The sequence below is a fragment of the Nelumbo lutea genome, chromosome 4 (genome assembly GCF_056320005.1).
Source record: "Nelumbo lutea isolate HS-2025 chromosome 4, American lotus-T2T, whole genome shotgun sequence".
NCBI lineage: Eukaryota > Viridiplantae > Streptophyta > Magnoliopsida > Proteales > Nelumbonaceae > Nelumbo > Nelumbo lutea.
The window spans coordinates 92497432-92525065 of NC_142687.1; the positions used below are offsets into that span (position 1 = coordinate 92497432).

Genomic DNA, 27634 nt, shown 5'->3' on the forward strand with positions numbered 1-27634 from the left:
TGAAGAGGACAGATTAGGCAAATCATTAGATAAAGACGGAATAGGAGTAGAAGAAGGATTACTCTGAGTTGTAGGACCTTCACTCGGTAAATTGGATTGGACTTCTGCTGTAGGAACAACTGGAACAGTAGTACATTTGTGAAACCTCTTCCTGGTACAAAACTAAAGCTCAGGATGAGGATTGTGATCTGTTTGAAGTACTTCTCCCCCTGTCTCTGATAACGTAGTATCTGGCAAATTTAGATTAAGAGTACTATCACTAGGTTCCATTCTTTCAACAATTGTTTCCGAAACTTGCTTATTAGAATTAATCAAAGGTATAAATTCTTCTAGAATAGGTAAAGTTTCCCAAAAATTATCTTCCTTACTTATGTTCTCCCCTTGAAGAGAATTTTTTTGAAAGAAAGGTTGGTCCTCAGCAAAGTGTACATCCATACTCTCAAAAAATTTCTTTGTAACTGGATTAAAGCATTTGTACCCCTTTTTATTAGATGCATAACCAAGAAACACACACTTTTCAGCTTTTGGATCCTGTTTTGATCGAAAAACATTTGGTATATACACATAACAGACACAACCAAACACTTTTAAAGGAAGATCAGTAGTTATTTGAGATGTGGGAAAACACTTTTTCAGATTCTGTAAAGGAGTTTCATATTTTAAAACTTGAGATGGCATTCTATTTATCAGGTAACATGCAGTTAGGAGAGCATTTCCCTAGAGATATTTAGGTACATTCATAGAAAACATGATGGCTCTAGCTACCTCAAGAAGGTTCCTATTTTTTCTTTCAACAATTCCATTCTGTTGTGGTGTGTCACGACAAGTTGATTGATGGATAATACCTTTTTCGGTCAGAAATGCTCCTAAGTATTTGTTAAAGTATTCAGTCCCATTATCTGATCTTAGAATACCAATTTTGGTTTGAAATTGATTTTCAATCATTAGGAAAAAATCTTTAAATCTTTGTTCAACCTCTGATTTCCTTTCCAACAAGTAAACCCAACATACCCTTGTATGGTCATCAATAAAAGTCACAAACCATTTTTTTCCAGAAAGTGTGTTAACCTTAGATGGGCCCCAAACATCACTATGTAACAAATAAAATGGTTTTGAACCAAAATACGGTTTTATTGGAAATAAAACACGATGATCTTTAGTCAAATGACAAGCCTTACAATGAAGTTTTGACCAATCAATTCCTTTAAACAATTTAGGAAACAAATGTTTGAGATATGGAAAACTAGGATGCCCTAATCTTCTATGCCATAATATAACTTGATCACAGACAGAGATTGAACTCGTACTACTTAAACCATGAACTTTTTTATTACCAATAGCGGTTTCATCAAAGTAGTAGAGTCCATTTATCTCTCTAGCAGTTCCAATCGACTTCCCCGAGTTCTGGTCCTGAAAAACACAAGTGGAAGGAAGAAACAGAATGGAGCAGTTAGTATCTTTAGACAATCTGCTGACAAAAAGAAGATTGCAGGCAAGTTTTGGAACATGTATAACAAATTTCAGAGTATTTTTTTCTGAAATTTTAATGTTTCCTTTGCCTGCAATAGATGAAAGACTACCATCATCTATTCTCACTTTTTCAATACCAGAACAAGGATAATAGGAACTAAATAGATTAGAGAAGCTTGTCATATGATCGGAGGCCCCTGAATCTATGATCCAAGGACCTGATTTTCCTAGAATTGAGAGTGCCAACGAATAGGATTTTAGAAGTTTAAGAAGATGATCTATTTGCTCTTTATTGAATGGAGATGATTCAGCCTCGTTTGCTGTAGGTATATTCTGTTCACCGGGTTTGTTCGCCCTGCCATTGGATGGTCTCCCGTGCAGTTTGTAGCAATTCTCTCGGGTATGGCGAGGTTTCCCACAGTAATCACAGCGCAGGTTATTCTTGTCTCCAACCCGCTGATTTTGGGATGACTTTCGACTGACTTGGGCCTCGGAATTAATCAGGGTGACCCTTCCACAGGTCCGGTTGTACCTGCAGCCTTCTCTCCAAGCATCACTTGTCTTCGGCTTTCTTCTCTACGTACTTCTGCAAATACCTCACCGATTGGGGGCAGAGGGTTTCTTCCAATAATTCGGCCACAAACCTCATCGAATTCAACGTTTAAACCTACAAGAAACTTGAAGACTCGGCCAACATTCACCATCTTCTTGTAATAATTGCAGTCATCGGGTGACTTCCACTCGTAATCGTTGAATAAGTCCAGGTCCTGCCAAATTCTCTTAAGAGAATTAAAATACTTAGTCACAGAGTTCTCACCTTGGCGAATATCTCCGAGTTGTAGAGTTAATTCGTACACTTGGGATTGATTCCCTAAACTAGAGTACATCTGTGAGACATTGTCCCATAATTCCTTGGCTGTAGAATAGCAGAGATAATTTGCCCCTATCTCTTCAGTCATGGAGTTAACCAACCACGTAATCACCATGGAATTTTCAGCATCCCAAACAACATAGGCTGGATCCTTCACATCAGGCTTCTTCGCATCTCCTGTGATATAGCCAATTTTCCCTCTCCCTCCGAGATACATGCGAACAGATTGTGACCACTGGAGAAAGTTGTCACCATTTAGTCGGATTGTAGTGATTTGAATAGGGTGATTTTCAAGCAGATTCCGGATAATCTGGGGCTCAGGCTGAGAAGGCTGAGGAGGCTGAGAACTGGACGTGACTTCGGACATTTTTTAGGGACAGAAACGCAGAAACAAACCCTAGGTCTTTTCTGCTCTGATACCATAAAGAAGAGACAGAAAGATATGAAGAATGGGATATTATTTTATGCTTCTGTACATCAAAATTTATAGCTCTCTCTAGGATACAAACTAGGTAACAAATCTCCCTAATTAAAGGAAAAATAAAACTGATTCCTAAAAATATTTGTACATTTCACAAATCTCTCAATTACCTAAAATAGCACATAATCAAATATAATACATAATTACAGAAATCTTCCAACAATACATATATTTATTTATGTATGTAAATATGTATACAAATGTTATATATACAAATATGTATGTATGTATGTATGCATGCAACGTTTACATATATACACATATATATGTATAAATGTATATAATTGGACTGGGCTTGGGCCGGGTTCGGGCTACCTAAGGGCTAGGCCCAAGCCCGGCCCAAAAAATAAAAAGCCCAACTTCTTGGGCCCGAGCCCAGCCCGAGGACCGAAAATCCAAGCCCAACTTGTGTAAAATTCTAGGTTGGGCCGGTTCGGGCTCGGGTTGGAGCCGCCCAAGTTGCACCCCTAGCATATACGATATAATTTTTAATCATATATGTTTTTTTTTTATATTGTTAAAGTACCCTTAGAGCACATGCCAAACTGCATGATTAATTCTATATTGATGTAGATCTGCATTACAAACACATTGGAAATAGAGAAAGAAAGACATTTAGGGATGAAATATATTGCAGAGTATTTTCTTACTATAAATTCAAATATATAGGTGCCATTAGGTGTCACATTAGGACAAATTAAGTATGAATGTCCCCTAGACACAAGATGAAGTGTTCCTCATGCACAAAATCTGATGCAAAATGTGGTGTTCCTGTTTCAAGTTAAATCTGGTCAATCAAATACATTTTTTTTGAATGTTAAAGTCAAATTAGCTATGTGGTGCTTGCGAGAAGTCAAAATGGGAACACAACACCACATTACCAAACACTGCCTCTTTTGAGCAGTGTTGCATGGATGCTGACACCGGTATCGGAATCCAACATGTAGCTGGTGTCTGACCCAGAAAACTGAGAAAACAAGGACTCATGGATACATCCTAAAAAATATAAAGTATTCCATTGTTTTAGAATTTTAACATTATACACCTACAGGAAAAAGGTCTACTATTTTATCTTTGTTACTTGATAATGTATTATAGGAAACACGACATTCATTTTGTACATGAATTGTTCATTTATGTCAAATAAGCAAGAAGAGAAAGGAAATTTTATGTAGAGCTATCTCTCAAGAATCTATGGAGTGTTAGAATCTGATGGAGCGTCTGGAACAAAAAATTCTTCTATTTACATGCAATGCTGGTTTTGAGGCACAATATGCTAAACTGCGAGATATTTTTTTTAAAGACTAATGAAAGAAATTGTTCTGAATAGCAATTCTTTTTTCAAAAAGAATGTTTTTTTTTTTTGAGAAGAATCACCTGCAATTGCTGTAGATTCTAGAAAGATCTTGCATTGTTATTTCTGCTCAAAAGTGACAGCCATGCATTTATGTGTTTTCAAAATCCAAGACCTCGTTTATGTTTGGATTAAATTGCTGCACATTTTCGATATTCAGCCATTCACACTCTTTGAAAAGAGATCCTGATTGGGAAAGACTTCTTAATCAGTGGTCAGAAGATTAAGGTGTCTTAATCTGCTACTCTGGAATATCTTTTTCCAATTAAAGAGCCACCCTGCTAATTGATTCCTAGCTTTCATCATATCCATGACATGTGATGTAGATGATTCCATGGTGGAAGGTGGAATGTGGGGCGTCTGTGTAACTGTGTTGCATTTGACTTCTCTGCTTCATGAGATTCCATATGCTGTTTTCACTTCCTGGCCTCTAATTAGAAATATGCTACTACATTGACTACTTGCATCTGAAACCTATTCTCTCTTACAATCTTTTTACTGTAGTTGAATAATTTGGTTTATCTTCCCTCTATGTATTGTTGAGCATGCTAGCAAACTAGTGAATGACAGTTGTGTAGGGTAGGGGTACAAGTCTCCTATGAACACCAAGGGAAGTGATATATTGAGGTCTAAAGCTGCCTCTGCTAGAGCTTATTTTGTTCCTTCTTTCTGGGAGCTGGGCATGGGCTTCCCTTATATCCTTTTTTCCCTCTTAAATTTTATGTTATCTTATTCTGAAAAAAGTTATGTTACCTGTAAGAAAGAAAATGTGTGAAATATTTATTTCCTAATCTCAATCTTGTAGAGTGTGGAGCTGACAAATGAAGCTGTGGATTTTCTGAAGGGTATCTTCACCTTGTTTGACATTGATGGTGTATGCATTGCTCTCCTCCTTGTTCCTTTACCATGTTGTCTCTTTTTGCATTTTTTTTTTTAATTTTAAAGAATTTGCGCTTTGCTTCAAAGAGGTGCGGTCTTCGCGTTGCGCCTTGTGCATTGGCTGCAAAAAGCCATTTGTGCTTTCTTGCACCTTCTGCTTTTAAAACACTGCTGTAAGTGCAAGGAAGAAGTGTATTGTCAAGCTGTCTACACCCAAATAGAATTTTACAGTGGATTCCCTAGACTACGACTTGCATTTACTATGAGATGGTAGATTCAGCTTGCCATATAGTGTTGTAAGAGGCCTTAACAATTATTGGTTTACTTTTAAAGCTAGCAAGTCTTATATTCCATAACCACAAGGATTTTGAAGCTTTGACACTCTGGACCTTGTATTTATTAGGATGGGGCCTTGCAACCCATGGAGCTTGATGATCTCTTTTCAACTGCACCAGAAAGGTGAATTTGTTTCTTGAGCCATATGTTGTAGTCTGTTTCCTTGATGCCAATGCAAGATATGTTACAATTATTGGTAACTCTATGGATTGCAAGATATGATAACACATTATTATTTGCTTCTAATAATCTAATTATATTTGATTCTGATATTTCTTGGGTAGTTTAAACTATTTGGATTAGCAACATATCATTCTCAATGCTCATAGATCTTCCTCTTCCCCGTGTTTCATAAATTGGTGTGCAACAGTGATATCTTTTGTGAACTACATTGGTTCTCTCTCTCTGCTTTTGTGTTTATGTTTTTTTTAGTTTTTTAAACTTTTGCCTTGGTTATAGATTTGAAGAAAGTGGGGTCTAGCCTCATGATTTAAGGAACTCAGGGAAACTGACTCCTATTTAATTTTTTAATCAATAAATTGTGCTTCTGTTTAAATATGTCTCACTTAAATGTCTCCTTCTACTCGCTGCAAGTATTTGTCATTATTAGGGTTGGCAATTTTCCCTTTAATTTATTAAATGGAATACCTTGAGGCAACTTGTGTCCAATTCCTGTGCAGGATATCATCTTGTTGTCTTGCTCTGCATACATGTATAGTTGAATACTATTATGATACCTGGATACCTGTACAAGTGCGCTTTATTGTGCTGCATACTTCAACTTTTAGTGTAAATTTCATATCCTCTACCATATCCAGCCATGTTGTTAGGGTCTGCCTAACACAGGAGCTCTTACGACACATCCACATCAGAAGAGTACAGATGTGGGTGGAGGAGGGGGGGGCTTCTGACTTCTGAGGGTTGTCTCCTTGTTATGAGTACAAATGTGGTATTGCTGTTTGATTTGCTGGCGGCTTTTTACAAATTTCTTTCTTGCTGTGCTTGTGTGTCCTTGTTATGCATGCATAATATCCGTCTCTGTGGAGCAAATCACAAATGGATGTTGACCTGATACTGTCAGCTGTGACAATATTTTCTTTTTAGGAGATTAAGGGGCTTGAAACGGCTTACTAGAAATATTAATTTGAGGATGCATTGGGTTAGGAGATTGGCTAATATGATGTTGGATGCTTTAGCTAAGCAAGGGGTAAATAGGGATTACTTGTACTGTATAGACATTAGCATTTGGAACTGTTGACATGGGTTCAACTACAATATTTGGAATATGATACAACATTCGAAAATCTGAATCACATAAAAAGCTACCCAGTAGATTGTGAAATACTAATATAATCCTTGTTTTTTATGTATTCCCAGCTCTGGAAATAATGGAATCCAAGACCCTAGAGACATTTTAGATTTTTAGCATGGGCCATGGGGACGATTTTATGAAGACTAGGCTAGGCCCATTATGCTGGCTTTATTTTTCTCCTCAGATTTTTATGCATGTACTTTTAAGTGGTTAATGAAATCATTTTGTTATAGATAAAGCTTGAGAATTCCTCATCAGAACAAACGTTATGTATGTGGGGAATGGGCTGATGGGCAAAGATCAATTCCTTACGTCTTCTGTTTCTCATTCGTGATCAAAGTGTGGTGGGATTTCATTAAAAGTTTGGATCGCCATAGGTAATTTTGTGGAATATTGACCTTATTGGTCAGCTGCCTGGTTGAATAGCAGAGGGTAAATCCTTTGGAACATCCTCTTTTTTGCTAAGATATAGCATAAATGTAATCATTATTTTTAAATAAGAAAAGCAGTATGGTGGGTGGTGTGATATTAAATTCCATCTTCATAGACTTTAGATGATTCCATTGCATAATTTTGCTTCTAATTAGGGTCTAATTGCCTGTAATCCTCTTTTAATGTGATGCTGAAAAAAACCCTCTTTTCATGTGTATTTTGTGTTATAATTAAGCTTATTCTTTTATCTGACTACCTATATTTCTATTTTCTTCAAAAAAAATTGCATGATTAAACATGCTGTTCTTTCCAGCAAACATTGGTGGGCCCCAATATGAATATATTTATGTGGTGAAGAAGTTGGGATAGGGGGTTTCTAGCTAAGGTGCTCAATAGAATTGCTTCTCTGAGGAAGTGTCTTTACTTTTGTAATATTTGACTTGTTTTCATAAATAAATTAATTGTCACTGATCTATTTTCCCAACCTGTAACTTTTAAAATCATAGAAATATTTTTTGAGAGAAGATAACTGGTTGCATTAAGAAAAGAGAAGGTGCATGAGAATATGTACAGACTACAAGAAAAACAGCAAAAGAAATTACAAAGGCAGAATTCTTTTACTATACAGATTTTCCTTAAAGGTACCTGATTTAGCCAAACCATCAGCTGTAGCATTTAGTTCCCTGGGAATCTAGATTAAATTTATGGCCATGGTGTCCAAAATGTCTCTGGCCTTAGACAGGTAATTAGCTAGTCTCCAAGGGCCTCCCTCCTCCCCTAACCATCTTATTGTATTTGCAGAGTCTCCTTTTATAGTTAGAACAGACCAGCCCTTTTCTTTAGCAATTTGAAGACCTGTGAGTACAGCCATGATTTCTGCTTTTGAAGAATCAGCAACCCCGATTAGACCTCTAAAAGCCCACTTAATGCTTCATCCCTTCCTCTAAAAACTCCACCAATCCCCACAGCTCCAGGGTTGCCCAAGGCACTGCCTTCGAAATTTAGAGTGAGCTCTGATTCTAATTCAAATGGCAAAGAAACAGGCACTCCCTGTTCCTCTGTTAGTGCAACACAGGTTGATCCTGAGGAGAATTCTCCCAGCAAACTCCCTCGGAACCTAGGCAGAATTGGTGACATTTCAGGTTTTGGTGTTTCTAGTTTATTTTGTCTTGATTCTTGTATTCCCGAATTTTTGATACTAATCTGCCCCCTTCCCCAGTTGTTTTTTTTTTTTTTTTTTTTGTCTCAGCCTGCAAGTGAAGCTGGCACTCATCCAAAAGCTGCCTATCCTAGTGACACTTCCAAAAGCTGCCTGTCCTAGTGATTCAATTGAAGTAACAGAGGCTTTAGAGGATGTAGAGGCTCTGAATGATATTGTGGATGAAGGGGAAAGGATTTGGGGATTAATCTTGCAGACCTTTAGACTCTTGGTAGAGGTGGAATTAGGGGAGAATTTTGAAAAGGAACAGGAGGGTGACACTTTAGTTCCTAGTTCCTAGGTAAGGGGGAGGGAGGGAGAAAGGGTAAAAACGGGCGAAAAAACAACAAAGAGGAGAAGTAGGAACAGAAGTCAAAAAAAGAAAACAGCGGAAGAACAAGATAAATCTAAGAAAAAGCTTGAAGGAGGGACACCTAAAAGGAGGAAGAAGTTGAATCAAGTGGAGGGATTGAGATGTGAAGTGGACTATGATAACGGGTGTTATGGGAGAAAGGGAAGCTAGTCAGGTTAGCAAAAGATGGTGTCTAGGGTTGCTCATAAGTTGTTTCTCATTGAAGATTATTAGTTGGAATGTATGGGGATTGGGGAGTTCCAGGAAGAGAAGAGTGATAAGGGAAATGCTCATAAAAGAAAAGCTAGATGTTGTGTTGATTCAGGAATCATATGAAGGGATGGGAGATCCATCCTATGGACGCCCGAATCTTGCGGAACAGGCTGGGCGAATTTCAAAAATTTATCCCATCTCTACTGGGAATCAAATTCCCTATTTTAGAAAAATCATATTTTTCAAGGATCTATCTTGAACCAAGAACCGAACCAAATCTGAACGGAAAGCTGTAGGAGAGGGTTATACCTGATATGGAGAAATATTATCTCCCAACGAAGGTGTTCACGCCCAAGGAAGGATCCAAATATTACTCTACTGAAGATGGCGCAGTGCAGGATGGAACATAATCAATAGTGTTCTTCCCAAGAACCTAATCCTTCGCAAGAATTAGCAGGACGACACGTGAGCGCAGCTTCTTATCAGTCCCTTCACAAGAAATTGATATGAAGATCCAATCTTGATTTCTCCCACTGAACTGGAGATCGAACTAGCAGGTGTGGCGGCGACAAGAAGGATGCGACAAGAGAGAATTTTCGCAGGTGTGCTGAATTCTCTCTTCTGTGATTTTAGCTCTGAAGACAGGTTGTGATGTTGTGTCTTAAGGTTGCCGCCCCCTCCTCCTTTTATAGACTTAAAGGGATAAGCTCCTAATCCCATTAGGAGTTGCTGATCCAAATCATATTTGGATCAGAAGTCCCTCAATGTGATAAGGGTAAACCCTTATCTTATCTGCAGATTAGATAAGCCTTTTTCCTAATCCCATTAGGAAAAGTTAGCCAACCTAATCTCAGAATTCGCCCCCTCTTTTAACTGATCAAATCAGCCTAGTTCGAAATGGGCTTTAGGCCCATTAAGGACATGTGCTCACTTAGCCTTTCAAACTGCTGCCCAGTTGGGCTTCGTTGTATGGCGTGGGACCCAAACTTTGATCTACACATCAGCCACATGGGTTCAACCCAGCCTTTGCTACAAGGCCTGGCCGAATACACTGTTATGGACAGTGCACCCCCTGAAGCCCATCACATGGGCTCCCAATGGGCCCAACACTTACCCTAAGTGGTCTCTGGGCCAAGCCACCTTGTAACACCCAGGGACTGTGGGCAGATGCAAAATTAGCCCATCAGGTTTTACCCTCAATGATCTTACACTTAACCTCTCAGCCCATAATAATCAAACACTGCCCGACAAGAGAGGACCTCTCCCTTGGTTGCAAGGAACAATGCTTCACTCTTTGCTCACATGGATTTCGGGAATTAAAACCTTTTGCAAACGTTTTAGAAACCGTAACATATATCAGTATATCAGCATATAAATATATTTTGCAAAACAAAATTTCAACGATTGAAATCGGCTGCCGACAGTCTTGGTTTCCATCAGAGAGAGTGCATCCCTGATCATTACCTTTGTCCGACAAAGGGGCTGATCCTGTCACTATGATCACCCACTCAGATGAATTCTCGGACTGTCCCAACATACCCAGGTTTTGACCCCCGCTAAGGATCTCACTGATTGGCATATCAAAGACAGCCCAATCCGACACCTAGTGCAGTATCATAATCGAGTTTAGGGGTTAGGTGTAACTTTTCAGTTTTGCCCATCAATCTCCAAGGTCCAGGGCAATACTGGAAATCTGGTCCGATTCAAAGATTCAATTAATCCTACACTGCATGTGCCTTGGGTCTCACCCTGGCGGCAGAGACAGGCCACCCCAACATTTGGCAGCACACCAGTGTTAGCTTTGGCAGGATAAATCTCCCCAGACTTATCCAAAGATTGTGAACATTCTAAACTAACACGAGTCTCATAAGTGTCCAATTTAAGGGTATTACACAGAAACACACCACAGGAACATGAATCGAATATGTACTTTATTCATTTACAATAATTTCATAATGTACATCATTCTGATTGGAGCTAAGGGCATACAGCTGTCTAACTCCATAACTATCAAAGGTGGATAGGAGATGATGAGAAGTATTTGGTCAGCTAGAGGATTGAGTTGGGCTTTTGCACAGTCTTGGGGGGCCTCAAGGGGTATTTTGACAATTTGGAAAACTGAGGATTTGGACTCTACAAAAGAATTAGTTGGTAACTATACGATTATAGTGAAATTCAAAAGAAGAGTTGATGGACTGGAATGGGCTTTAAGAAATGTTTATGGGCTAATTTTGTCATTGAAACAAATAACCCCAACCATAGGATCACCTCATGTATGAGGAAGTTCAACTATTTTGTGGATTCTTTTGAATTAAGGGAGCTGTTGTTGGTGAAAGCTGATTTTACTTGGTCTAATTTTTAGGAAGAACCACTTTGTTGTAAACTAGACAGATTTTTATTCTCTTTAAATTGGGAGGAAGTATGGGGTGGTTTGGTGATGGGGGCACTACCTAGACCTATGTCAGATCATTGTCCAGTTAGACTATCTCAAGAAAGACTAGGAGGAGGACCTTGCCTTTTCATATTTGAAAACATGTGGCTGTTACATCCAGACTTTCAAAAGAAAGTGAAAATATGATGGTAAGAGGATCAGGTGGTGTTTAGATGGAAGGGATATAGATTTTATAAGAAGTTATAAAAGCTAAAAGCCAACATCGAAGCTTGGAACAAAGAAGAGTTTGATAGAATTGAAGACAAAAAGGAGACTATTATTAAATGGATTCAAGAACTTGATGCTATTAAGGTAGAGAGAGGATTGGGGCTTGAAGAAAGGGAAGAGAGATGGAAGTTGAAACAAGATTTGGAGGAAATTCTTAGAAAAGAAGAGATAAGCTGGAGACAAAAATCAAGATACAAGTGGTTGAAGGAAGGAGATGGTAATACAAGATTTTTCCATAGTTTGACAAGTGGAAGGAGGAAGAACATAGTAGAAAGTTTGGAATGGAATGAGGCACTGCTGACAAGAGAGGAAGAGATTGCAAAAGCTTTTGTGGAGCATTTTAAATTCATTTATGACAGCCCTAGTAGAGTAAGAGAGACTCTAACTGACTTTGAGTGGCATGTTGGCGAAAGGGAATTGTTGGAGCCCCTGGAAAGACCGTTTGAGGTTCAAGAAATAAAGGAAGTAGTTTTCTCTATGGAAAGATCAAAAGCCCCGTGCCCAGATGGATTCACTATGGCTTTTTATCAACTTTTGGGATATCTAAGGTGATTATCTAGTGGAGGTTTTCTTGGAATTCCTTGAAAGAGGAAAAATAAACGTGGGTGCAAATGCTACATTCATAGTTTTGATCCCTAAGAAGGTGCCTGTAGTCAGCCTGGGGACTTTTGACCTATTAGTCTGATTGGGAGTTTGTATAAAGATCATTTCTAAAGTTCTTGCACTAAGACTCAAGAAAGTCCTCCCTTCCTTAATCTCACCGAATCAAGGGGCCTTTGTGAAGGGGAGACAAATTATCGATCAGATTTTAATAGTCAATGGATGTGTGGATTAAAAAAAAAGAAAAGGAGAAAAGGGTCTGATCTGTAAATTGACCTAGAAAAGGCTTATGATTTGGTGGATTGGGATTTCTTGCTAGAAGTGTTGATGAATAGAGGCTTTGGGGAGAGATGGTGCAAGTGGATGAAGGGTTGTATTACCTCATGTCACTTCTCAATCTTAGTGAATGGAGTAGCTAGGGACTTCTTTCCTGCAAAGAGGGGCCTTAGACAAGGAGACCCTTTGTCACCTGTCCTCTTCACCTTAGTATGGATGTCCTAAGTGTCTTGATTTCTAGGGTTGATTCAAGAAATCTACTAAAAGGTTGGAGAATTGGGAGGCAGCAAATGATTGTCATTCACCTACAATTTGCGGATGATATCATTCTCTTTTGTGAAGGGGAAATTGAGGAGATGCATAATTTGAGATTGGTGGTGATGCATTTTGAGAGAGTCTCCAATATGAAAATCAATTGGAACAAGAGTTGTGTAGCGGGGGTGAATTTACGGGAAGATGAAGTGCATTTGGTGCTAGGGCTTTATGGTGCGAGGTAAATGGTTGGCCTCTAGTATATTTAGGTCTGCCCCTGGGGGCAAATCCTAGAGCAAAAAGCTTTTGGTACCCAGTTTTGGAAAGATTCACTAAGAAGCTAGCAGGGTGGAAGAGAAATTATATCTCACTAGGGAGTAGAATCACTTTAATCAAGTCCACTCTGGCCAACCTTCCGGTGTATTTTTGTCTACCTTCAAGCTTCCTGCCAAGGTTGCCAATAAGTTAGAAAAGCTCGTGAGAGACTTTTTATTGGAAACCGGGTGACTCAAAAAAGTACCATTTAGTGAAGTGAGAAATAGTTTATTGGAAAATGGAATCAGGGGGTCTAGGCAATGGCAATATCAAATTAAGAAATGTTGCTTTATTAGGAAAATGATTGTGGATATTTCCTTTGGAGCAGGACAGTTTGTGGCACATGGTGGTGGAAAGTATTCACGGGATGGCAGCCAATGGATGGGATGTTGGCGTCGACCCTAAGGCTTCTCATTTCTCCCCTTAGAAAGCAATTATTTGGAGTCTTGCCTTCCTTTCAGCCTTTCATCAGATTTGATGTGTGCTCAGGTAATAAAATTCTATTTTAGTAGGACCTTTGGCTTGGAAACACCCCCCTTAAGGATTGATTCCCGGTAATATATTTTCTTTCCCTAAATAAATTCAAAACCATCTCCTCACTTCATGTGTTTGAGGGGACTTGTTATTTGGCTTTGTGAAGAGGGTTGAAGAATTCGGAATTGGCTTCTACAGATGAGTTGTTCACTGTGTTGAGTTTAGTTTTTCTAGATCTTTCTTGCTCAGACAGTAGAGTTTGGAAAGAGTCTTCTTCTATTGCATCTGTCTCCTTTCCTGCTAAAGAAGTTTGGCATTCTCTTGTGCCACCAAAGGTTAGGGCTTTTTTGCTAGGAAGTGGCTCTTCAAAAGACCAATACTATGGATGTACTTCAAAGAAAAAGGCCAGATTGGTGCCTTTTCCCACATATTTATTACCTTTGCTTAAGAAATGGTGAGACGACGACGACTCATCTTTTGATTTCTTGTCGTTTTACTTCTTATTTGTGGGATTGGTTCTCTTCTTTGCTTGGTTGCAGATGGAATCCCCCCTCGGGTGTTTCAACCTTTTTGACTCTAGCTTCTTCCGACAACCAAGGAAAAGAGGCAAGGTAATGTGGAGAATAACAAGAGCAGCCATCCTTTGGTCAATTTGGGAAGAAATAAACAATAGGATCTTCCTAGGGCAAGAGAAATCCAAGGAAGCACTTGTTGAGGTTGTCACCATCAAGGTTATTCATTGGCTGAAAGTACATCATCTCTTCAAGGACTTCTCCTTAGCTGACTTAATAAGAAGTTGGAGTGCTATAGCTGTATCCTCTTCTTCCTCCCCTGTGGTACAAGAAAGTTGGATACCACCGCCTCAGCTTAGGGTGAAGCTATTAAACTTTGATGGAAGCTCCTTGGGTAATCCAGGTCAGTCGGAAGTTGGGGGTGTGTTCAGAAATGAGGAAGGAAAAGGCTTGGCCCTTTACCCGGGCCCGATTGGGGTGGGAGATTCATTAAGGGCAGAAGTAGTGGCCTTACTTCAAGGTTTGAGACTGGCGAAACAATGGGGAATGGCAACAATTAGAAGTGGAAGGAGACTCCAAGCTGGTAATAGGGTGGATGCAATCTGGAAACTTGGGAGTTTGGTCTCTTAGACAGCCTCTAAGAGAGATTATTAGATTAGTAAGGGAGATTGGGGTGCACTTTAAATTGGTAAGAAGGTCAGCAAATGGAATGGCTGACACTTTAGCTAAGCAAGGAGTTACTAGGGAGGCTTTGTTTTGGGCTTGTTTGTAAGTTTTTGTTTTTTCCATCCATTTTGTTGGTGGTAAGTCTGTAATCCTTTCAATTCTCTAATGAAAGTTACTGTTTCCTATAAAAAAACTTATAGCAATAGTATTTGATCTGCAAGAAGGTCCAGGTGAAGAGAAAAGGATTTCCCCCAAATTTCTTTGCATATCATAAGTAGTTATGCTAATGATTGTACCATGACCATCCACCAGCCATACAAATTTTCCTCTTTTAATTTTGTCACCATTGAATTACTGTTACTTACACTGTCTTTCTTATTAACAACGTAACATTTATTATGTATTCTCTATGTTACAAGCAGCTGATTGCAAAATTCCAATTTGCAAAGAACCCCTCCATAACAAGACCATCCTTATCTCTAAGCACCCCTTCAATACCAGATTGCAAATGAGCTAAGAGTGGAGAATTTGATGATTCAAAGTGAATCTTAGGCGGTGGTGGGATGATTGGAGGATCTCAGTCTATCTCTTGGTGCTACAGGGATGAAAACAAGAAATTCAAGTGGTTAAACAAGAAACATGAATTTTAGTTTACAATGAGTGGGAAGATCAGCTAATACTATGGCTGATTACTTAGCCAAGCAAGGGGAAAATGGGGATCAGCTATACTGGGCTCAGTTGTGATTTGTATTTCCTGTTTGAAAGAGCTCACAGCTCACACCTTTTCAAGGGCTGCTTGTAATGGTTGATTCTCTTGATTTTAATAAAACTATCTTTCATGTATAAAAAACAACTGATTACAAAAATAAATAAATAAATTTAAGCAAAAAAATGTTCCCACATGTTTTCCTGCCAAAAAAAGAAAAATTAACTATCCTTATGGATGCGCACCTTCAGCAATGTTATAACAAACTGAAGCTTTTTAAAATTTTCATGCGATGAGTTTATTCTGCTCCATGCTCTGGCAGTCTGGTCCCACAATGTGACCTGGTTGTATTGTGATGTCAAACTCTAGAATGGGTGTTATACTTTGACATCTATGATCTATTTTTGTATTAGGAAAAAAGCGTTTCATTATGAAATCAGAAAGGACAGTGAATTTATATAGATACATAGTTCTAACATTTTGACGAGAGTGTTTAAAGCTCTTCTTGTACAAAAAAATGCATATATGTATCAAGACATCTAGGTGGGTGCATTGCAGACATGCATTTTGTGTTGAATCTATGATTGTTCCTTTATGTTTCTGTGTCTGCCAATAATTTCTTCAGAATTATTTTCCTGCATTAGTTCATTTTGGATATTGTACTGTTTCATTGTCACCTTTTTTTTTGGAATAGGAAGATTTTGTTTTGACAAATAGAATAAGAAGAATTTTATCAATTGCTTGGGTTGATTTTGGTTTGTAGAAGCATTCTGTCACTCTGATCACCTCAAAATCTAGGATCTTTCTGGGTGTTTTATTTGATATTGTGTGTATTCCTACGTATAGGTTTAAGCCTAGATTCTGAGTTTTCAATATCAACTGTTGTCCCAATAGTGAAATTATGTTGATAGTACTCATGCTTGAGATGCATATATCTTTGTTAGTATACCATCAATTTAATCTATGTAGCTATATGATTTTCATGTAATTGGTTGAAACCACTCTGTCAAAACTCTTTTAAACTAGAGTTTTCCTCTTGTATGTTTTTTTATTTATTATATTGTTTTTTTTTTTCAAAATTTGAAATTCAGTCCTTGGAATGAAGCTCCATATAAGGATGCTGCAGGGATGACCGCACTAGATGGGTTATCATTTGATGGATTTCTGTCCCAGGTGCGTATCTCCATACAATTTCTTTTCTTTTCTTTTTTTATTTCATCTGGTAACAATTTAGATCAAAATTTCCACCTTCTTTCTATTATGTTTGTTGTAAATTGATGTTGGTAAGCATTGTTTCAGAAATTTTGGCACCATTGATGCTTGCTTTCTTTCCCTGCATGTAGGATTGATGAGAACTGTGCAACTAATTCACATGGGTGTTTTGTTTTCATGTGGTCATTTTATGAAGGGAAAAGTAATTTACAGCTTGAAGTTATTCTTTTGCAACCATTACCTTTTTATTAAGTGTAGCTATGAGTAAGTTACAAACAGTTATTTCTTTTTTGTTTTCTTTTGGTAGTGGTTAGGGGAATGATATGTTTGCTCCAGTTCTTCTATTCCATGGAGGACTTCTGGTGAACTTTTGTTGCGGCTGCATATTTTGACCGTTGATTTCTGATGGGTTGTTGATTGTCAACACTTAAGGTCTCAATTATTAAATCAATAAGACACCTAGTATATAAAGCATAGTGACATGCCTCATAGGTGCTTTGTTGTTATGCACTGTTATGCCTTCTCATTTAACTTCTAATTAATGAATATTGGTATTTTTTATTTTGGTTTCATATTAATCTCATTGACCTCCAATTGGTTTGTTGTTTTCTAGATTTTAAACCATGAGTAATGTTCATTGTCTTTTTCAAGAACACTTGCTGTGGATTTTTGTTGGCTGCAGTGGGCCCTCATGACGCTACTTGACCCAGCTCGAACTCTATCTAATTTGATATATATTGGATATGTTGGTGATCCTGCTTCAGCACTTCGTATAACCAGGCGAAGACGATTGGACCGTAAAAAGCTGCAATCAGATAGAAATGTGTACCAATGCTTTGTATTTGGGCCTAAAAATGCTGGAAAATCTGCATTGCTAAATTCATTTCTTGGAAGGTGAGCCTTCTAAACCAGCATCCTGGTGAACTAATGATAGTTTAAGTTAGGTCCAGCTAAGGCTCGGGATTGTTTCTTTGGTTGACTTAAGTTTTCTAATTTTACCTTTTAAGGTCCAGTTTTTTATTTTCTGTATCACTCTACTAAAGGGTTGATGTTGGACAAAAGAATCAAATCTGCTCATAAAATGTATTTCATTTCACCCTACAAGTCTATTAATATATTCATCAACTATGTCTTATAAAGGTTTTTACTCTTCTTATAGATTCATAGGGTGAAATATTTACTTATTAAAATAATATTGACTTCTAAACCAAAAGTAAAACCGAATATTTTCTTCTAAAGGTCTCCTAATATATCCAAACCCAACTTGATAGCAAGGTGCCAACCAGCTGGTTGGTAAGGTCTCCTGCTGGTCGTAGCAGAGACTTGGGATCGAAACCCACCTGCACCTGGGTTGGGGGATGGGCTACCCCCCATTGTGTAGCCTTTCAAAAGATATCTAAAAAAAAGATCTCCTAACTTGATAGTCGAGTAAAACATCTGGACAATGACCACAAACTCTATAGGAAACTGAGTCCATAGAATATTTATTACGTGGGGCCTGTGGGGGAAGGGAAATGTAGACCTCCCTAAGGGTATGGAGGTCGGCAACTTCATTGACTTCCACATCCCTTGGGGATCTTCTAAGGTTCAGGTTCTAACTGTTTTCAGTAGGGAAAGCCGGAAAGCAAGAGGAGATGGTTGCATCTTTGTTCAGGGAAAGGATAAAATGATATCATCTTCGAACTCTTTCATCAAGGCCTTGATTGCAGGTGAGCAGAACACTTCCTTTCCTTGCAAGAAGATCTGGTCCCTTCACATTCCTCCCAGAGTTTGCTTTTTTTTGTTCGGGAAGCCTGTGTGAAGAGAGTAAACACTTGTGATTTCCAATGGAAGAATATTGACTGAATATGTCTCTCCCCTCGTACTTGCATTTTATGCATCTGTGGTGGGGAATTTGCTAATAATCTTCTCTTCAATTGCCAGGAAACTAGAAATATTTGGCACTATTTTCTCAACATTATGGGATACTGCCCGGTTGCTCTGGAGGGTATTTTGGATTTCCTTTGACAGTGGAATGGTAGAGGTCTTAGTCGGAGAAGTGAGGCCTACTGGCAAATAGTTATCCATGCGGTGATGTGGGGTGTTTAGGAAGAGATGAATAATCACATATTTGACAGCAAGGCTAGATCGTAGGAAGACTAAGATCTCTCACATTACTCACAATTGCAATTTGCAACTTGTGGGTCACTAGTTCCGAGTTCTATAAAGGTATTTCTGTCAGTGATCCCAATAGGAATGTTGTTAACATTTTTGTTGTCCTCACCTAGGCCTCTAACAATCCTTCAAGGTCCAGGTGCAAGAAAGGAAGGGGTGAGGACTTTAATTATGATGGTAGTGCTTCAAGAAGACTGGGAATGACAGGGATCGGAGGGCTGATTAAAGAGAGGAACGATAGCATCTATTTGAGTCCCTGTTCGTTTTTCAGGAAATAGGAGGGGGTAAGTTGGAATAGGAAATTGACGCCCATTGACCAACTTTACCGTGTTCTTTTTCTGGAAAGCTCTGGGTCCTACGGTAGAGTCAGTTTCCTAGGTGGGCAAGTAGCTTTCCCACCTGGGGAAAAGTTTACAAAACATAATGGGACAAGTTTGCCCATTCTAACTTTCCCAGGAAACATTTACCTGGGCAAGTGCTTACCCGGTTAAGTGACCTTTCAAAAAGTTAACAAGGCCTAAAGGTATTTTGTTAGTGAGCCCAATAGTGTGGTTAATCTTTTGTTCTCCTCCCCTAGGCTTCCTACCATCCCTTGAGGTCCAGGTGCAAGAAAGGAAGGGATGATAACTAGAGGAACAGTAACATCTGTTGGGCTTACAATGGACCAATTGGGTATGCCGACTCCACTAAGTCAGAGGTCCTGGCCACTCTTATTTGTATCGGTATCACTAGAGACCTGGGCATTTGGAGTCTAATCATTTAAGGAAACTCTATAAATACTATTAAGTGGTTAGTAGAAGAGGAGGGTGGTATTTGGAGACTAAATCACTACCTGGATGAGGCTGGAGATATTCTGAGTGTAAAAAAGGGTAGCCCAGTGCATGAGTCCCCTGCCAATGTGGGGTCTGCAGAGAGACAGATATGCAGCCTTACCACCGCAGATACACAGAGAGGCTGTTTCCAAGATACTGTGAGTGTAATGAATGTAAATCTGTACCGGTTTCCAGGGGAAATAAATTATGTAGCAGCTGGTCTAGCTAAATATGGTCCTCTATATGTCTTGTATAGTGATAGGTCTCTGCTAGTGTAGACCTCATATGGCCTTTTTGTTTATCTGCTTCCTTATGTACATCATCTCACATACTGTGTTCTCTTTTAAATGAAACTCAATCATCTTCTCCCACTCCCTCTCAAAAAAAAAAAAAAGTTGGCCCATCATGGGGGCCATTTAAAGGCCTATAAGATCTGTAAAAACTTGTATGCAAACATGACTGTTGCTTCCCTTTTCTCAGCCCTACACACTTCATCATAGAACTTCTCTCAAATGATTACTATGACTTGACTCAATGACATCTGAAATTGTTTTCATAATGCAGGCCATTCTCTGAAAATTATTCTCCAACCACTAGTGAGCGTTTTGCGGTGAATATTGTTGATCAGCCAGGGGTAAGCATGCAATATGCCTTTACTATCTTACGAACATGCCTACACTCATGGACACACACATGGAAAGTAACATGCATGCGCTGATCAGATATAACGGTCCATAATTAACTTCTATTTGCTTTGGAACTAAGACAAATCCGTAAGTAATCCATTCGGACAAGCAAATTAGGACTCTTTTAACTCCCAAAATAACTCTTTACTTATCCTACTAAAACAATATTAATGTAAAGCCACTGGAAATTGCTAAAAATAGCATATAACAATTTTACTATACAAATAGTAATTACCGGAATTACTATAAATAGTAAGTCCTAATGTTACCAAAAGTAGTAGTTTCGAAACAACGGTGAACTTCTGAGAAACTAAATGACTATCCTTGAGATGGCTACAAGTAGAGAATTAATTGAAGAAAACTTAAACAGGACTATATACTATCATCCAAAAATTCTGAAAATGGTATAGAAATCGGAAAACTAATTTCTTTCCCAATGGATTTTTTCCTTGCTTCCATATATGCATCATGAAGATATGAAAGGGTGAAAAATCTTCATGGATTTAACCTAGGCTACCATCTTCACTGTAATATTTTCTGTCACAGATTCTCTGGTTTGGACCTTATCCTTGAAGATATGGCGTTTCTTTCCTCCCAGACAGTCCAAACTCCAAACCATATCTGCCTTTATAGTTTATATGCATCCCTAGGAGGATTCCAATCAAACAAAAAAAAATGAGAAGAAATATTCATCAAATAAAAAGAGAGAGAAGAAATAATATATACTAGATACAAATGATCATGAGATTATTAGATGGAAAGTACTTTCACAACTTGCTTTACATATAAAATGCATAGGGGGAGACGATATTTGTTCTATATTTGGTGAGTCACTGTTAATTACTTTGTAGTTTAAGCAAATTTGCAAATTATTCATAAATGTATAGAAGCCTAATATAGTAAAACTAGAACTCTTCTTGCTTTGTTGTTTCATTATTTAATTGTGTAATATTTGAATGTTTAAGAGGCAAAATGTAATTAAATTTTTAAATACAACCATATTTAGTAGGTACCAAGCTGTATGCCAGGTATTTGGAAACCTAATGCAATCAAATATTGTAATTGTTTTTGCCAACCAAAAAGATAATTGTCATATATAATGGCAAAAAGGCCTCTATATTTAGTCATAAGATCTAGGAGGAAAGTACTTAGAATTTAGAAAGAACATTGCTCTTTCTTAGGAACTTCTTTCTCATGGTTTCAGATATTAGCTAATAATCTAGCTGATGCATTAGTTAGGCAAGGGGTGCAAAGGGATCATTTGTTTTGGGTTAAGACTCCATCAGGGATATATTAATGTTATCAAGATGGGCACCTGGAGTAATGGTCCCAACCCTGAAAAGGTCTCTAGCATCTCCTCCCGCTGGTCCCATTTCACTCCCGGGCTTGTTTTCAACTCTGTTACCCTCCATACATCTCAAAAAGGGGATAAAAGATTATTGTAATGTGCAAGAATATCAAATAAATCACTTTTGGTACCAATGGTACCCTTCTGGTGCCCTAGATGGTCTGCCCACAAACAGGAGAAGAGGCAGCCACTCTCTCTAAAGACCTCCAAATCAGGCAGGACTTGAACCACCCTCTATAGAAAACTCCAAGGAACCCTAAAAAATTAGGGCGCCACTTCCTAGGTCAAAACTAAAGAGTCCAACAGAAACAAGACTCTCCCCCTTTCTCCAGTTTTCCCTGATTTGCATGGGAAACGCTAGATTAGCTACAAGGCAAAACATATCCACCAAAAAATCCAAACACTTGGTTTACCTGAGATCTTTGATCAGCCTCTTAAATCACCATGCAGTCGGCCGATCTAGGGCTGCATGAGAAAACAGCTCAAGGAACCTTCGGCCTGCTCTGATACCAAGTAGAAATCATTGTTTGCAAATCTAGATGAATTCTTTGTGAAGAGAGAGAAGAAGAAGATGAAAAGTTTCAGCAATAGAGAAGAAAAGATAAGAAAGAAAGAGTATGATGTCAACCAGAATTGATTTAGTTATGGCCACCAACACCTCATTATATTTTATACTTAAAAGAATAAGAGATTGCAAGAATGCCCTTAGTAGGGTGGCTTCTAAAGTAGCTAAATAGTCACAACTTAGAAAAATAAGCTAATGGGCCTAAAGCCCAACAACTTCCTAACTTAACAACTTAAACATATAAGAGTTAAATAATTGGGCCCAATAACTAGAAATCGGCCCAACTCAACACTAAGCACTCCACAATAGGTTCCAACTCCCTACCTTCCAAATTTAATCCCACCACACAATTCTTCTCAAAATTAATCTTCAGGTTAGAGGCATTCCCGAAAAGGGCTAAAAGACTCTTCAGATGCCTCACTCTTGTCAGGTCACTCCCCTCACAAAAGATTATTGTATCATCCACAAACTGGAGATGGGTGACTGGGACTTGATCTCTTCTCATTCTCCACCCCTTTATTGACCCAGTCTTATCTGCCTCCGATAAAAGTTGACTCAAGACATCAACAACTAGTGTGAACAAGAAAGGGCAAAGCGGGTCACCTTGTCTTAGGCTCCTGCAAGCCGGGAAGAAGTCATTTACTACTCCATTTACCAAAATTGAGTAATGACAAGAAGTAAGGCAACCAATAATCCAATTACACTCCAACAAGAAACTCCAGTCCATTAAATCATAAGCCTTCTCCAAGTCCAGCTTGCAGACAAAGTCTTGATTGCCTGATCTTCTCATCTCTTCTACACATTCATTTGTTATTAGAATTTGATCAATTATTTGCTGGCCTTGCACAAAGGCGCCTTGAACTTTAACTGATATGGGAAGGGAGGACCTTTTTATTCCTCAAAGACAATACTTTAGCTAAAATCTTGTAGATGCTAGTCACCAGGATAATTGGTCTAAAGTCTTTAGGGTGTGTAGCCTCTTTCTTCTTTGGAATTAGAACAAGAAAAGTAGCGTCAACTCCAGGGCTAGTGACACAGTTATCCTCGAATTCGTTAAAAAGCTCAAGCAACTCCTTTTTCACAATAATCCAACAATCTTGATAAAAAACCATAGTAAAGCCATCTGGCACTGGTAACTTAGATCTATCCATTGAAAACACCACATTCTTAATTTCCTCCTCAAAATTCCTTTCCAACTATCTCTTATTCATTTTAGAAAGTCCTGGCCAATCCAACCCTTCCAACTCCTCTCTATTTCCTAGTGGCCTACTGGCCTCCTTAGGATGGATTTAAAGTGATCTACAAAACATCTAGCTATCTAATCATGAGATTCAACTTCCACACCATCCACTTCTAGCTTACCATGTTTTTTCTCCTCCCGTTAGCCACTTCATGGAAAAATTTAGTGTTCCCATCACCTTCGTTGATCCATTTGACCCTGGATTTTTGCCTCCAAGAGATTTCTTCCCGCAATAGGACCTCTTCTAGTTCCTGCTTTAATCTTTTTCTTGACCCCCTTTCTTGTTCATTCTGTGATTTAAAAGGCACGCCTGAGGCGCGCCTAGCCACACAAACAAGGCACATTTTAGGGTAGGTGCCTCGCCCAGGTCCTAGGCGCAGCCCTTTCAAAAGGCGCACGCTTGGTGCACCTAGGTGTGCGCTTGGTGTGTCTTGCGCCTTAGCCCAAGCGTGTGCCTTTTGAAAATTTGATGCTTTTTTGCTTTTTGTGTGTCTAGTGGCTGGGCTGGGGGCTCAGCCCTCAGACTCCCATGCCACGCCCCTCGAGGCAAGCCCAAACAAATCCACATTAGGTCTTAAATCCTTAGTTCTCACACAAAAAATAATGATTTTATAGTTTTACTTGCTTTTTAAGAAGATATTTTATTAGGATGAATGAATGAATGAACAACACTCCCAAATAGGGGGTGTTGGGCTTGCCTCGAGGGGTGTGTCGTCCATTCATTAGCTACTTGAAGTAATATGTTTTACATCACATTAGCTACTTGAAGTAATGCAATTTAGAAAAAAAAAGAGATTGTGGGTTTTATATGCTTGAAAAGGACTGCATCCTAACAAGAGCAATACATTGGCTGAAAACCTTGGAGATATTTGATTATTTTTCTTTTGATGACTTGTGGAGGAATTGGTTAGTAATAGCTAATACTTCTACAAAGAAGAATAAATGTTTATCAGAATGGGATTCGCCGTCAGAAGGTGTCATCAAGTTAAATTTTGATGGAAGTAGCCAAGGTAACCCTGGGCCGTCAGGTATAGAGGGTGTCCTGAGGAATAAGGACAGCAACATCATCTCCTTATTGAAGGGGACCCAGGTGGGAGTGCAAGTCTCTACGAAGGCAGAAATACAAGCTGCAGTACAAGGAATTCAGATCGCTAACCAGCTTGGGGTGGAGCATCTCCTTGTTGAAGGGGACTCTCAGGTGGTAACAAGGTGGCTTCTAAACCCGGATGCTACCATTTGGGGCTACAAAGACCTCATCAAAAAGTAAAGTGGTTAACTAGGAATATTAGTTTTGAGGTAAAATGGGTAAGTAGGTCAGCTAATACTATGACTGATTCTCTGGCTAAATAGGGGGTTTCTAGGGAGGTCCTTTTTTGTGCTACTTTGTAAGTTGTTATGATATATTGGAAAGTTGTACTTAACTAACCTGGAGAGGTTGCATCTCGTGCTTCTCCTTGGGACATTGTACTATTCTCCTTTGCTGATTCATAAATTTCAAAAAAATCTTCTATATATTTGATTTTATTTTTAAATTCTCATTTGAATATGCTTTACATGTTATATTTATGTATTTTAATTTTAGATAATAGGTTTTTTAAAACATTTATTTTAAAATTTAAGTTTATATTTTTATTAAGATTTTGTTTAATAATATTTTGATTTTTTAGCTTCTTTTTATTTTTTATGCCTTGCTTAAAAAGGCGTGCGCTTCACCTTGCGCTTTTAAAACACTAGTCCATTCAAGGTATTTTGATATTCCTTTAAATCTAGTTCCTGCTCCCTTCTTTTACCATTGAGCTGTTTAAACCATTCAAAACCCCTCTTTTGGCACCATCCATAGTCCCTTGAGCATAGGTCTTTGTAGGTGCCAGTCTAGTTTCTTCAGCCACACGTCTTTCATTTGCCATATTTCCATAAACTTTCGAATAGCCCAAGGCTTGTTTATCCATTTTGTGTTATATCTGTCCAACCACTGATTCTCTAATCCCAAATTTCCATGTAACATCTGTGTTTCCACCCTCTCATCTTCTTCCTTTCTTCCCTCCTTCCACAATGCCACTTCAATGGAGGAAACCAACCACACTGAGATAAATAATTCATCCACATAGAAAGTCACCTTACTGGGGATCTCTTCTGGTTTAAGTCCACTCAAGAGAAGTGCTCCTTATCGAAAGTCCCCCCAAAATTCCCCATCAAGACGAGCTCCACATAAGACTGCAAAGGAGGCTGCAACCTCATGGGTCCAAAGATGGAAAGACAGCCCAATTACCCTAACTACCATCCCATCTTCAACTGTAAAAATTTTAGAGTTTGAGGATGGAGTCCACTTGAAAACTCGGAGTTGTACTTTCTACCACATTGTTAAGAGGGTCGAGCACTGCTTTAATGCTATTAAAGGGGGTTAGTATGAAAGTGTTTCTAAGTTTTAACCTAAACTGCACAAGATTAGCAACTTCCTTCCAATCGGAGACTGGTCTCTTGGCTTCAACAACTACATGCTTTCCCAATAATTTTTCCTCCTGATAATAGTGACAGTGGGGTTGGTTGTTCTGTGCGCCATGGATGGGATGTCCTGTATAAGGCCCAGAAAATCAGAGGGGTGTCTGCTGCTTCGACTTCTTTAACCTCCTGATTTCCTATCTTCCAGTGGTTAAGAATAGCATTCAACTCTGCTGCTACCCTTTGCCATCCTTGACTCTTTTTACCTTCAGTAAAGCACACCATTTGTTTCGTCCCTTTGGCAAAAAACTCAGAAAGGGCAATGAAGGATCCTCTTGTATTTCTCTTGCACTCCAGTACATACCTTCTTGCTGTCAAAGTGAGATTTTCTTTCTGGCTTGGTCTCTTTTCCTTTACTGCAGCCTCGACCATAAAGTCCTTGAGCCATTCCACCATCTCTGAACCTTCTATCAAAACTGCTGCCAATTTCATTTCCCTTACCTTCAAACTGAGGCTCCCCTTGACTCTCATCTCCTCAAGCAGAAAGTCCTTAGCCTCCACTTTCAGAGATTTTCTCCAACTTGAGAATGTCACGAAGTTTACTTCTCCACCTTTGTTAACTGCTCCACTCACAGCCCTCATTCAAGGCTTGAAAGTTGATTAGTCCATTGCTAAATACAGTATTGTACATTTTATCATTATTTTTTCACAATCTGATAAACTTAACATTTACCATTTAAAAAAAGTATTTCCTATTTTCTTGCCAAAAGAAAAAGATATTTGGGCTCTGATATATTAAGTCTTTAACAGTATTTTTCATATTTCAAAGAAAAAAATGATTTGTTTTTCCCCTGCAATGCTGAAATTTCACCCCTTTGCTGTGTTGGTTATAGGGATCAAATAAATGGAACTTTGGTTCTTAAAATCACTGGCTCAGTTTTCTTTTTTTCTTTCTTTTTTTATATTGGAAATTTATTTTTTGCTGAGTAATGGCAACATGTTTGGTGCCATACCATTTTGAAGATTTGAATTTTTTATTGGTTTTACTGGTTTTGGAGAGCCGGACTGATGCTTTTTTGATGGAAAGAACTATTTATGTTACATTCAAAACATGGAAAGAACTATTTATGGTTGAAGCTGTCATTGCATTCATAAGTTTTTTTTTTTTAAATCCATAGTCCATGATTATGCAGGATATGGAAAGTTGGTTTTGTTTTTTTCATTTTCATTTCTGTATTCAAATTAAGTGTTTCCACCTTTTTTTTTCTCTTTTTTGGCTTGTTATATGTTACTAAAATCATGTGTTTTCCATTAATGAAACATTTTCTGTTTATATATATATATATATATATATATAGGTGGATATGTTCCTGCCTTTGAAGGGAGTAAAAAAACCTTGGTATTGCGGGAGATTCCAGAAGATGAAGTAAAAGGTTTGCTGTCTAAAAAGGGGTCGTTGGCAGCTTGTGACATAGCATTATTTGTCCATGATAGGTGACTCTTATCTGGTCTGGTTATTGGATTTATTTGTTCTTTACTGCTGACTGTAATATGTGACCCATGTTCCAACCATATGGAGTCATCTGCATGAATCCTGTTTCACTATTCTGTTCTGTTTTATGCCAAATGCAGTATTAAATTATGAGAATAATCCTTTTTGGGAGGAAAAGGTTAGGTGTATTTGTATTGCTGAGAAAAATGAAGAATCAATTATTTTACTAATAAATAATGTGGAATTTAATGTACTGTTTTCTTAAAGGGCAAATTGATGAGACTCGGTGTTTGATTACTACACTTTTCAGACGTATGAAGTCTGAAAA

The 27634-nt window shown here is 38.4% G+C and overlaps 1 protein-coding gene across 1 annotated transcript in view; it reads left to right on the forward strand.

Moving 5' to 3' along the window:
- Positions 1 to 27634, forward strand: part of LOC148861827 (mitochondrial Rho GTPase 1-like) — a 39891-nt gene that overhangs the window by 7344 nt on the left and 4913 nt on the right. Inside the window, exons 7-13 of the mRNA XM_088940850.1 lie at positions 4982 to 5050; positions 5459 to 5514; positions 16450 to 16531; positions 17253 to 17464; positions 20101 to 20170; position 20706; positions 27197 to 27308. Coding sequence (XP_088796976.1) covers positions 4982 to 5050; positions 5459 to 5514; positions 16450 to 16531; positions 17253 to 17464; positions 20101 to 20170; position 20706; positions 27197 to 27308 — 602 coding nt within the window. The remainder of the gene's footprint in view (positions 1 to 4981; positions 5051 to 5458; positions 5515 to 16449; positions 16532 to 17252; positions 17465 to 20100; positions 20171 to 20705; positions 20707 to 27196; positions 27309 to 27634) is intronic.